A 13,216-nucleotide genomic window follows, 5' to 3' on the forward strand; every position below is an offset into this window, starting at 1 on the left:
AGATCCGCGTCCACTGGCAGCTTGATTGACGGGGACGCTGACAAGTCCAGAAGGTCCGGGAACCATATCTGCCTCGGCCACGCAGGTGCGACGAGGATCATCCTGCACCGTGACCTCTTGAGCTGGATCAGCAATGGAGGGAACACGTATAGAAACAGGCCCTCCCAGGGGAACGAGAAAGCATCGCCCATGCTCCTCGGCTGGGGAAACCTGCTGGCGAACCTCTGGCACTTGGAGTTCGTCGCCGTCGCGAACAGATCGATCTGGGGTGTGCCCCACCGTCGGAAGAGGCGGTCCACTAGATCCTGTCGTAGTTCCCCACTCGTGGCACGAGCGCAGCTCCCTGCTGAGTGAGTCGGCGATGGCGTTTTTTATCCCTGCCAGGTGAAACGGCACCAGAAACATCCCTTGGGCGACGGCCCAATGCCACAGATCCTGCGCCTCCATGGACAGGGCTGGGGACCTGGTTCCGCCCTGTTTCCTGATGTAGAACATGGTGGTTGTGTTGTCGGTGAAGATCCTCACCACCTTGCCCTTGAGGGACGGAAGAAAGGACCTGAGGGTCCAAAACACTGCACGGAGCTCCAGGACGTTGATATGGAGGGACTTCTCAGTCGGAAGCCAAAGGCCTCTCGCGTGCAGATTTTCGGTGTGCGCTCCCCACCCTTCCAGGGAGGCATCCGTGGTCACTGTCTCCTGGTGGGCGGGGGTCTGGAAGTCCATGCCCGCCGTCAGATGCGCGCGGGTGCCCCACCACCGGATCGCTCGTCGGAAACTCTCGTCGAGTGTGATCCTCTCCTCGAAGCTGCCCGTCGTCTGGATCCCGCGCGCGTCCAGTAACTCCTGCAACGGGCGCATCCGGAGCCTGCACAGGCGGATGAGGTAAATGCAAGAAGACATCATTCCGAGGAGGGACTTGATGGACCTCACTCTGGCCGCGTCTGCAACCAGCATCCGCTGCACCTTGCCCAAGATGGCCCTCGTCCTTTCCTCCGACGGATAGGCCAGGAGCGACACTGTCGTCTTGCGCAGGCACCAGGTGGGACTTGGCGTAGTTTATGGAGAATCCCAGGTCCGTGAGAAGTTGGACGGTCCTTGCCGTGTGCTCCACGGCGAGCTCCTTCGTCTTCGCTCGGATGAGCCAGTCGTCCAGGTAGGGGTAGACGTGGATCCCCTCTCGGCGCAGCTGCGCCGCCACCGGTGCGAGGCACTTGGTGAACACCCTGGGTGCCGACCTCAGTCCGAAGGGAAGGGCTCTGAACTGGTAGTGACGCCCTTGGACCACGAACCTGAGAAACTTTCGGTGTCCCTTTAGGATGGGAATATGGAAGTAGGTATCCTCCAAATCCAACGACGACAGGAAATCGCCCTCCTCCAGCTGACCCAGGACGTGTTGGAGGGTGACCATCCGGAACTTCTGTGCCTTGATGAATTTGTTCAGTCGTCGTAGGTCCAGGATGGGACGCCATCCTCCAGTCTTCTTCTTCACGAGGAAGTATGTTGAGTAAACTCAAGAGCCCCGAAGCCTCTTTGGGACGAGCTCGATGGCGCCCTTCTTGAGCATCGCCTTTACCTCCAAGAGAAGTTGAGGGACGTGATGTTCTTTCCTGGCCACAGGGGGGACGCGCGGGCACCTCTTTAGAAACTCGAGCGCGTGACCCTGAGCTAGGGCGTCCAGCACCCAACGGTTGGTGGAGATAGACTCCCACACGCTGACGAAGCTCGCCAGCCGGCCTCCCACCGAGGTGCTTCGGTGGGGGCCCGACCCCACGGCCGGTTCAGTCCTGCTTCGACGAGGCTTTGCCGCCTTGTCCTCCTTGGCGACGACGGCAGGGTCCGCCTGACTAGCCTCGTCCCCTGTAAGCTTCCTGCGGCGACGAACGGGCCGCTTGACGGTAGGTGGAAAATCCACCGCCGGAACCTTTGGAGGCACCCGGTTTGCCTCCGCTGCTCCGAAAGGGCGGCCGCCGTTGCTGGAGAACCCCAAGAGCCCGGGCCGTCTCCGTGTCTGCCTTGATGGCTTGAAGGGAATCGTCCACTGTTTTCCCAAACAGGTTGTTTCCGTCGAACGGCATGTCCAAGACTCTGGTCTGCACGTCCTGACGGAAGTCAGTAGCCTTGAGCCATCCACGCCGCCTAAGGCACACGCCGTTGCCCAACCAGCGAAATCCAGTGTCAGCGATGTCCGTCGCAATCGTAATGGCGTGGTCCGACGCCACCTCTCCTTCCTGCAAGATCTCTAGGGCTTCCGCCCTCTTGTCCGGTAGGAAGTCCAGCAGGGGGGCCAGTTTGTACCACAACTCCCGGTCGTAGCGGGCTACGATAGCCAAGGCGTTGGCCGCCTTAATCGTCGTCGCTGCAGACGAGATGACTCTGCATCCCATCGTATCTAATTTCTTTCCCTCGCCGTCCGGCGGGGAGGTCGACGTAGAGGCCGCGCCCCCCCCGCTTTCTTCCTGGCCGCCGCGGCGACGACCGAGTCCGGGGTCGGCTGTGCCCGAAGGCACAAGGGGGCCGCGTCCGGGACCCGGTACTTCTTCTCGTACCGATCCCTTCTAGCCGGCGTCGTGGATGGGTTCTTGAGGAGGGCGAGGCCCTCATCCCAAATATCGTCCAGTAGAGGTACAGAGAGGACCGTCTTCCTCTTGGCCTTGCGCTGTTGATAAAGGAAACCTTCCTTCTTCTCTTCCGGGCAGAGCTGGAAAAGCTCGGATGCCCTGGCGATCATGGAGTGAAACGATCCAATCTCGTCGGGCGGGGAAGCCCGGGTGTGAGGTGATGACAGCAGATCCTCGTCGTAAACCTCGTCGTCTGTACCCGTCGCGGCCGTGTCAGTCCCCGTATCATCCCCACGAGTCGTGGACGGGGAGGAGGGCTGAACAGGGCGCGATGGCTGAAAAGGAGGTGGAGGATGAATCCTTCTTCTCTTAGGGGGAGAGCTCCCAGAAGGGCCTGGCTCCGGGTCCCCCGTTGGGAGCGGTTCCTCCGCTGGTGGTAACGGCAGTCTCGTCCTTATCTCCGAGCATAAGGACTGTATAGCCAACAAAATGGCCGCCGAGTTGTCTTGAGGCACTGGTTGAGGGGAGACCGATGGGCGGTCCGGGGCCCTGTCGGCACCCTCGACGTTATCGTCGTCTCCTACGTCGGGGTCCATCCCGACGGGCTGGTCTTCTTCCACGCCAACGCCGTGGCTTAAGACTTCGATCAGCTCTTCCTCAGAGGTTGAGGCCGAATCCACGACGACCTCCTGCCCCCCCTTTTTCTTCTCCGTCAGAGGTTTCACGGGGGTCCTGTCAATGGGCATCAAAGAGGACTCCCTCCGCGGTGGCAGGGAGACTGAGCCCCGAGGTCGCCACCACTGGTGTAGCCTCCACAGGCTGAGCCAGGGCCGCCGCGACTGTCTCGATAGAGGCCTTGGCCAGATGGATTAAGGCTTTCACCACCTTAGGTGCGCTCACAGCCTTCTCCTTGGGGGGAGGGTCACTGCCTCGCTCCCCCTCCGATGGGGCCTTCGAGCTCGACCGGGGTCTCTCCAGGAGCTTCGCCGGGTGCTCGGCCTTCCTCTTACCCGAACCAGAGCGTTGGCTCGTGGTTGATGGCGCCGGGGAGGATGAGCCCTGCCTGGCGCCCGTAGAGCCCGACCGTTCCGCGCTCCCGGTGCCAGCGGACTCGCAGTGCTTGGCCTTGTGTTGGACCCCCCATCGCCGGGGCATCCTCAAAGGTCTTAGAAGACCGCTCGGACTTCTTCTTCTTCTCGCCTGACGGGCTCTTCCCCTCCAACCAGTTGGCGAGACGTTGATGGCGGTCCTTCATGGTCCGCTCCGACATATTGCCGCAAAACGCACAGTCCTTCTCCACGTGCGTCCTGTCCTCATGTAGGCAGTAAAGACAAAGGGAGTGTTCGTCCTCCTTAAAGACATTCTGAAGCTGGCATCCAGGGCAGACCCTGAACAGCTTTCCGGGCGTCGAGCTTCCCTTCTCCTGGGCCATGTCCGAGATGGGCCTGAGAAACTTCTGGAGTCCTCCAAAAGCGTGGCTCGACGAAATCTTCACCCTTGAGAGGCGTAGACGAATCCGACACGGGTCCCCGATGATCGGATGAAGAAACGGTAGAGCTTGAGGCTCTTTTGACCGAAAAATAGAAGTTTTTTGAGAAAAAACGTGAAAAAATAGCACTAACGCTCAAGAGCAATAGCACGAGGATCCCAACACTTGAACGTGCGGTAAAAATCTGAAGATGGCTGCCAGAGGCGGGGCTTAGGTAGAGGGCAGTCATTGGCTGTGGTCAGTATGACGCAGAGATCAGTGATTGGTTACTACTACGAAAGACAGATCAGAAACGAAACTGATACTGATTTTTCCTTTACCAAGGATTCCCAGCCTGACGGGGAATATTCATGAGCATGTGAATCCATGCCAGACCCCATGCTGAAGAAGGCAGGTTTTCATTAAAGTTAAGACTTCTGCTTGAATCATGTCCAGTGGTCCAACTCTTATTTCTGTGTCGCCACATCAGACAACTTAGATAACCACACCATAGAATACAGTCGTGTCCGACGATAAATTTGGTTCAATTCTACAAATGGATCCTCCATTGTTTCACCTTTTCCTTCTCATGCTTTCCTGACCATCCCATCTATCCCCTTGCAGTGTTCCCACATATCTACCAGACTTTGATTCTCCCTACCACTACTAAATGTTCCATTACATTCCTCCTTTGTCTGACGGGCAAAACTGCTTCGGCGTCATGGCAGGAGGTGCTATACAAATGCAAGATAGCAAGCATAACAGAACATATAAAACAATTGATTGCTAAGCCCACATAGCAACCAGGAGCAAAACTAACTTCTAAGGTTTTGCCCTTCCCACGTAAAGGCTTCCAGACCATTACATGCATATCCTCTAAAATCTACATGTTTAAGCTCGTCTTAATTGGGGTGCATAGCTAATTAAAAACAGGTTTAACTAGCACAGGATTTATATATCTGAACTTCGAGCTGAACATGTGATTTTTTTACAGTGATGTTGGCCTTCTAATGACACTGGAGGAACAGAAGGCTCTGCCCACACCCCCAAACAAGACCGGCCATGTGCCCGAATTACATTACATATCCTTCAAAACACAGAACATCGATCCTTCTTGTCCCACCCGATCACCCACCCCACCCAATACTGGGGAACAGTTCCAACTCAGACACCTTTCCAACAGCACAATGAACAAGTTTCTTGTGGTACTCGCCTCTTTGGGGGTGTGATGGTCGGAAACCCTCTGCCCTTCAAAAAGAAACCTGAGCGAACTCATAGGCACACCCTTTGGAAAAAGGAAAAAAAAAAAACACAAAATATTAGGTTTCTGAAGAGTCTGCAAGAACTACAGAGAACTGAAGCCGTACAGTTTAGACAAACCTGTCTTTGAGAGTAGGACTCTTTGAGCTTCTTAAGATGTGTGGTCATTTTTACTTTGAAGTGGATTTCACTGCTATCCTGTGAACAGAAACGAAAGTGGTTGGGCCAACTTATAACAAATCCAATCTGGCTTGGTAAAACAAATGAAATGCAGTTGTGTATTCATGTTATGGCACTAATGAGGTTAAATCATGGTCAGTGTAGTGACAGAGCCTTTCTTCCAAGGCCACAGAAGTAAACCCAAACTGAGTTGACAGCTACTGCAAATTATACCATCATGGTGTAAAACAAGGTAAGGCTTGCTCAAGTCGCCAGTTCAAACATGGATGCTCAGCGAAAATATTCCTTACTTTTGGCAACCTCACCGCATTTGTGCCATGTGAACGTACTTAACATTTCACTGCAAAGATTTCCAAGTCACTTGGGAGGGATGGGGAGGGGGGAGTCACTATCAAAAATTCCTTCGGGGTCTTCCAATTATTAATAGTAGACCCCTTATAAATTATTTGGGGGTCCCAAATAATTAATCCTATAGGGGAAAATATTGAGACCCCAATAAATTTTCCCCATAGGAATGCATGGTGACTATTTCCAAAATGGCCGCCATGTGTCACCATGAGCGAGGTATCAAATAACAAACTCCACCCCTCCTTTCTTTTGGGGGCGTGGTCTAATATGCAAATACCAGCCCCCAGCGCAGCCAATCAGAAGAACAAGTTACTTCTTACCTTGTAACGCTCTTTCGACGGGATGTTCCTCCGACGTATTCCTCATCTTAGATATCTCCTTCCAGCTCTGCTGGCCTCGGAACATTTTTTCTCTAGAGGGCGCTGCGCGTAGACGTCCTTCCAGTCGATGTCCCTCGACAGCCGCCGTATCGACATTCAACGTCATCCTGCCTATAAAGGCCGCGCGCAGCGTCCGTTGCTCAGTTCCGTTTTGTAGCCCACCGTATTACTGTCTGGACTAGACTAATCACCCTGAAGGAGCGTAAGCTGCAACAACAAGGGAAGTAGAACTGCAGGGATGGATGGGAGGGTCGATGAGGAATACGTCGGAGGAACATCCCGTCGAAAGAACGTTACAAGGTAAGAAGGAACAAGTTACTTACCTGTAACTGTTGTTCTCCAGCATGGGTCTGGCATGGATTCACATGCTCATGAATATTCCCCGTCGTCAGGCTGGGAATCCTCGGTAAAGAAAAAAACCAGTATCAGTTTCGTTTCTGATCTGTCTTTCGTAGTAATAACCAATCACTGGTCTCTGCGTCATACTGACCACAGCCAATGACTGCCCTCTACCTAAGCACCGCCTCTGGCAGCCATCTTCAGATTTGGAAGCACGTGAAGTGGCAGTATGACCAAGTGAAGAGCCGCAGAGGGGTAGGCGGGAGGGTTCGCATGTGAATCCATGCCAGACCCATGCTGGAGAACAACAGTTACAGGTAACTAACTTGTTCCTTCTCCAGCATGGGGTCTGGCATGGATTCACATGCTCATGAATAAAGAATACATAGCAGTACACACATGCACAACCACGGGAGGTGGCAAAGGCTCAACATTAAGCATTACATCAAACTCAACATTAAGCATCTTACCTCCTCACCAGGCTCACCTCAGGCGAACAGGTTGCGCAGCACTGCTTGGCCGACCCCGGACTCCTCCCTGGAATCCCGATCGACGCAGTAGAATTTCGTGAAGGTGTGCGTCGACCTCCACGTAGCAGCCCTGCATATGTCCAGCAGGGGCACACCAGAAAGGAACGCCGTGGTAGCTGCGATCGCTCTGGTGGAATGGGCTCTCGGACGGCCAGGCAGCGGTCGGTTTGCCAACCGATGACAGTACATGATACAGCCGGAGAGCCATCTGGAAATGGAAGCCTTCGAGAGAGCCTTCTCCTGATTGACAGGTCCAAAGTTCACAAAGAGTTGTGACGTCTTCCGAAAACACTTCGTGCGGTCCACGTAGAACTTCAGCGCTCTAGCCACATCCAGCGAGTGCAAAGTCCTCTCAGCCGGCGACGAAGGCGACGGGAAGAACACAGGCAACACCAAGGGTTCGTTGAGATGGAAGTCCGACGGTACCTTGGGCATGAAGGAGGGGTGCGTCCTGAGCACTACCCTCGTGTCGTGAAAAGTCAAGTACGGGGCCTTGCAGGAAAGGGCCTGGATCTCTCCCACCCGTCGTGCGGAGGTGATGGCCATAAGAAACGCTGTTTTCCACGACAGAAACTTCAACGGGGCCGAGTGCAGAGGCTCGAACGGAGGTCCCATGAGCTTGGTCAGCACCACGTTGAGCTCCCACGCCGGGGCCGGAGCCTTCACCGGCGGGAACGATCTGAACAGCCCCTTCATGAACTCCTTCACCAGACGATGAGACCACAAGGACGTCCGGCCCGTGGTTCTGGTGTATCGGGATATCGCAGCAAGATGAATCTTGATGGACGCGTGTGCCAGTCCAGCTTTGGCCAGCGTCAGCAGGTACGGCAGTACCTGGGGAGCCGTAATCCGTAGAGGGTTAATCTTCTGTGCGTGGCACCAGACAGAGAACCTCTTCCATTTGTGTCCGTAGCATTTAAGAGTAGAGGACGCCCTGGCCTTTGCAAGAACCTCTCTGCAGTCGGCCGGTATGTCGTATCCTCCAAACTCTAGCGCTGCAGGAGCCAGGCCTGCAAGTTCAGCGATTTCGGGTCGTGGTGGAGGATGGCGCCTCCTTCCCTGGAGAGTAGATCCGCGTCCACCGGCAGCTTGATTGGCGGGGACGCTGACAAGTCCAGAAGGTCCGGGAACCATATCTGCCTCGGCCACGCAGGTGCGACGAGGATCATCCTGCACCGTGACCTCTTGAGCTGGTTGACGAGCCGGATTAGCAGTGGCAAAGGAGGGAACGCGTAGAGGAACAGGCCCTCCCAGGGGAACGAGAAAGCATCGCCCATGCTCCTCGCCTGTGGAAACCTGCTGGCGAACCTCCGGCACTTGGAGTTCGTCGCCGTCGCGAACAGGTCGATCTGGGGTGTGCCCCACCGTCGGAAGAGGCGATCCACTAGATCCTGCCGTAGTTCCCACTCGTGGCACGAGCGCAGCTCCCTGCTGAGTGAGTCGGCGATGGTTTTTTTTATCCCTGCCAGATGAAACGGCACCAGAAACATCCTTTGGGCGACGGCCCAATGCCACAGGTCCTGCGCCTCCTTGGACAGTGCTGGGGACCTGGTTCCGCCCTGTTTCCTGATGTAAAACATGGTGGTGGTGTTGTCGGTGAAGATCCTCACCACCTTGCCCTTGAGGGACGGAAGGAAGGACCTGAGGGCCCAGAACACTGCACGGAGCTCCAGGACGTTGATATGGAGGGACTTCTCCGTCGGGAGCCAAAGGCCTCTCGCGTGAAGATTTTCGGTGTGCGCTCCCCACCCTTCCAGGGAGGCATCCGTGGTCACTGTCTCCTGGTGGTCTGGGGTCTGGAAGTCCATGCCCGCCGTCAGATGCGCGCGGATGCCCCACCACTGGACCGCTCGGCGGAAACTCTCGTCGAGTGTGATCCTCTCCTCGAAGCCGCCCGTCGTTTGGATCCAGCGCGCGTCCAGGAACTCCTGCAACGGGCGCATCCGGAGCCCGCACATGGGAATGAGGTAGATGCAAGAAGACATCATTCCGAGGAGGGACTTGATGGACCTCACCTTGGCCGCGTCGGAAACCAACATCCGCTGTACCTTGCCCAGGATGGACCTGGTCCTTTCCTCCGACGGGGAGGCCAGAAGGGACACTGTGTCGAGCTTCGCTCCCAGAAACAGTGCGTTTTGCGCGGGTACCAGGTGGGACTTGGCGTAGTTCACGGAGAATCCTAGGTCCGTGAGAAGTTGTGCGGTCCTTGCCGTGGGATCCACGGTGAGCTCCCTCGTCCTGGCTCGGATGAGCCCGTCGTCCAGGTAGGGGTAGACGTGGATCCCCTCGCGGCGCAGCTGCGCCGCCACCGGTGCAAGGCACTTGGTGAATACCCTGGGTGCCGACCGTAGTCCGAAGGGGAGGGCTTTGAACTGGTAGTGACGCCCTTGGACCACAAACCTGAGGAATTTTCGGTGCCCCTTTAGGATGGGAATATGGAAGTAGGCATCCTCCAAATCCAACGACGACAGGAAGTCTCCTTCCTCCAGCTGACCCAGAACGTGCTGGAGGGTGACCATCCGGAACTTTTGCGCCTTGATGAACTTGTTCAGACGTCTCAGGTCCAGGATGGGGCGCCATCCCCCCGTCTTCTTCTTCACGAGGAAGTATCTCGAGTAAACTCCGGAGCCCCGAAGCATCTTTGGGACGAGTTCGATGGCGCCCTTCCTGAGCATCGCCTTTACCTCCAGGAGAAGTTGAGGGACGTGAAGTTCTTTCCTGGCCACGGGGGGGGACGCGCGGACACCTTCTTTGAAACTCGAGCGCGTGGCCCCGGGCCAAGGCGTCCAGCACCCAACGGTCGGTGGAGATGGACTCCCACACGCTGACGAAGCTCGCCAGCCGGCCTCCCACCGGGGTGCTTCGGTGGGGGCCCGACCCCACGGGCGGTTCAATCCTGCTTCGACGAGGCTTTGCCGCCTTGAGCTCCTTGGCGACGACGGCGGGGTCCGCCAGACTTGCCTCGTCCTCTGTAGGCCTCCTGAGCCGACGAGCGGGCCGCTTGACGGTAGGTGGAGAAACCGCCGCCGGAACTTTTGGAGGCGCCCTTGCCTCCGCTGCTCCGAAAGGGCGTCCGTCGTTGTTGCAGAACTCCAAGGGCCCAGGCCGTCTCGGTGTCCGCTTTAATGGCCTGAAGGGAATTGTCCACTGTTTTCCCAAACAGGTTGTTCCCATCGAAGGGCATGTCCAGGACTCTGGTCTGAACGTCTTGACGGAAGTCCGTAGCCTTGAGCCATCCACGCCGCCTAAGGCAAACGCCGTTGCCCAACTGGCGGAACCCAGTGTCGGCGATGTCCGTCGCAACGGTAATGGCGTGGTCCGAAGCCACCTCACCTTCCTGCAGGATCTCCAGGGCCTCTGCTCTCTTGTCGTCCGGCAAGAAGTCCAGCAGGGGAGCCAGTTTGTACCAGAGCTCCCTGTCGTAGCGGGCCACGATAGCCAAGGCGTTGGCCGCTTTAATCGTCGTCGCCGCAGACGAGATGACTCTGCATCCCATAGCGTCCAATTTCTTTCCCTCGCCGTCCGGTGGGTAAGTCGATGTGGAGGCCGCACCCCCCAGCGCTTTTTTCCTGGCCGCTGCGGAGACGACGGAGTCCGGGGTAGGCTGCGCCCGGAGGCACAGGGGGGCCGTGTCCGGGACCCGGTACTTCTTCTCGTACCGGTCTCTTCTAGCTGGCGTCGTGGAAGGGTTCTTGAGGAGGGTGAGGCCCTCATCCCAAATGTCGTCCAATAGAGGCACTGAGAGGACCGTCTTCCTCTTGGCCTCGAGCTGCTGATAAAGGAAACCTTCCTTCTTCTTCTCCTCAGGGCAGAGTTGGAAAAGCTCGGATGCCCTGGTGATCATGGAGTGGAACGATCCAATCTCGTCGGGCGGAGAAGCCCTGGTGGGAGGCGAAGACGGTACATCCTCGTCGTATACCTCGTCGTCCGTACCCGTCGCTGCCGTGTCAGTCCCCGTATCATCCCCTCGGGTGGACGGGGAGGAGGGCTGGAAGGGGCGCGACGGCTGAAAGGGAGGCGGAGGGTGGATCCTTCTTTTCTTGGTAGGGGGAACACCAGAAGGTCCCGGTTCTGGGTCCCCCGACGGGAGAGGTTCCGTCGGCAACGATAGTCTCGTCCTTATCTCTGAGCATAAGGACTGTATAGCCAACACAATGGCCGCCGAGTTGTCTCGCAGCGCCGGCAGAGGGGAATCCGACGGGCGATCAGGGGCCCCGTCGGTACCTGCGTCGGGATCCATCCCGACGGGCCGGTCTTCTTCCACGCCGAGGCCGTGGCTTAAGACTTCGACCAGCTCCTCCTCCGAGGTTGAGGCCGAATCTACGACGACGCCCTGCCCCCCCTTTTTCTTCCCCACGGGGGATTTCACGGGGGTCCTATCGATGGGCACAAAAGAGGACTCCCTCCGAGGTGGCAGGGAGACTCTGAGCCCCGAGGTCGCCACCACTGGTGTAGCCTCCACAGGCTGAGCCAGGGCCGCCGCGACAGTTTCGATAGAGGGCTTGGCCGGATGGATTAAGGCCTTCACCACCTTAGGTGCGCTCACCGCCTTATCCTTGAGGGGGGGGACACTGCCTCGCTCCCCCTCCGCCTTCGAGCTCGACCGGGGCCTCTCCAGGAGCTTCGCCGGGTGCTCGGCCTTCCTCTTACCCGACCCAGAGCGTTGGCTCGTGGTTGATGGTGCCGGGGAGGGTGCGCCCTGCCTGGTGCCCGTAGAGCCCGACCGTTCGGCGCTCCCGGTGCCAGCGGACTCGCGGTGCTTGGCCTTATGTTGGACCCCCGTCGCCGGGGCGTCCTCAAAGGTCTTAGAAGACCGCTCGGCTTTCTTCCTCTTCTTCTCGCCGGACGGGCTCTTCCCTTCCAGCCAGTTGGCGAGACGTTGATGGCGGTCCTTCATGGTCCGCTCCGACATGTTGCCGCAAAACGCACAGTCCTTCTCCACGTGCGTCTTGTCCTCATGTAGGCAGTAAAGACAAAAAGAGTGTTCGTCCTCCTTGAAGACGTTCTGCAGCTGGCATCCAGGGCAGACCCTGAACAGCTTTCCGGGCGTCGAGCTCCCCTTCTCCTGGGCCATGACCGGGCCTGAGAAACTTCTGGAGTCCTCCAAAAGCGTAGCTCGACGAAATCTTCACCCTTGAGGGGCGCAGACGAATCCGACACGGGTCCCCGTTGATCGGATGGAGAATCGGTGGATCTTGAGGCTCTTTTGACCGAAAAAACAAAGTTTTTGAGAAAAAACGTGAAAAGAATAGCACTAACGCTCGAGAGCAATAGCACGAGGATCCCAACACATGAACGTGCGGTAAAAATCTGAAGATGGCTGCCAGAGGCGGTGCTTAGGTAGAGGGCAGTCATTGGCTGTGGTCAGTATGACGCAGAGACCAGTGATTGGTTATTACTACGAAAGACAGATCAGAAACGAAACTGATACTGGTTTTTTTCTTTACCAAGGATTCCCAGCCTGACGACGGGGAATATTCATGAGCATGTGAATCCATGCCAGACCCCATGCTGGAGAAGTAACTTGTTCTTCGAAGGGATTGTGTCCTCCGACGTATTCCTCATCTTAGATAGGCTCCCATAGCAGTATTCTATATTCGGAGGAGGGAGTACTGACTTCACGCTGTCTTCTATTGATGAATAGAATGCAGTACAGCCCTTCCAAACCTAGTCTCTTGACTGGAGGAGGAATCCAGATTGTAAAAACGTGTAAAGGTATGGACAGACGACCATGTAGCGGCCGCACATATGTCTTTAACCGGCACGCCTCTTTTGAGGGCCGATGAAGCTGCAATACCTCTGGTCGAATGAGCCCTAAGGTTTTGACGGGGCTCTTTCCCTGCCAGTTTATAACATTCCAGAATGGCTAGAATGATCCATCTGGAAATGGTCTGCTTAGTTATTGGTAACCCCAGCTTGTGACCTGTGTAACCTACAAACAGCTGGTCTGCCTGTCTTATCCTGGCTAGTCTACTAATGTAAAAACTTAAAGCCCTCCTAGGGTCTAGTCTGTGTAACCTCTCTTCCTCTTTCCCCGGGTGAGGAGGAGGATAGAAAGATGGTAGGGTAATCTTCTGAGTGATATGGAATTCAGAAACCACCTTTGGGAGGAAATTAGGCTTCACTTGCAGGACAACTTTGTCTTTGTGAAAG

The 13,216-nt window shown here is 56.4% G+C and overlaps 1 protein-coding gene across 1 annotated transcript in view; it reads right to left on the bottom strand.

Annotated features, from left to right (window-relative positions):
• SUMO1 (small ubiquitin like modifier 1) overlaps positions 1-13,216 on the bottom strand; it is a 179,504-nt gene that overhangs the window by 40,300 nt on the left and 125,988 nt on the right. Inside the window, exons 3-4 of the mRNA XM_069615510.1 lie at positions 5,407-5,484; positions 5,240-5,311 (exon numbers count right to left, since the gene is read on the bottom strand). Of these exons, the coding sequence (XP_069471611.1) occupies positions 5,240-5,311; positions 5,407-5,484 (150 nt within the window). The remainder of the gene's footprint in view (positions 1-5,239; positions 5,312-5,406; positions 5,485-13,216) is intronic.

The sequence above is a fragment of the Ambystoma mexicanum genome, chromosome 9 (assembly GCF_040938575.1).
Source record: "Ambystoma mexicanum isolate Mex_15411 chromosome 9, UKY_AmexF1_1, whole genome shotgun sequence".
Taxonomy (NCBI): domain Eukaryota; kingdom Metazoa; phylum Chordata; class Amphibia; order Caudata; family Ambystomatidae; genus Ambystoma; species Ambystoma mexicanum.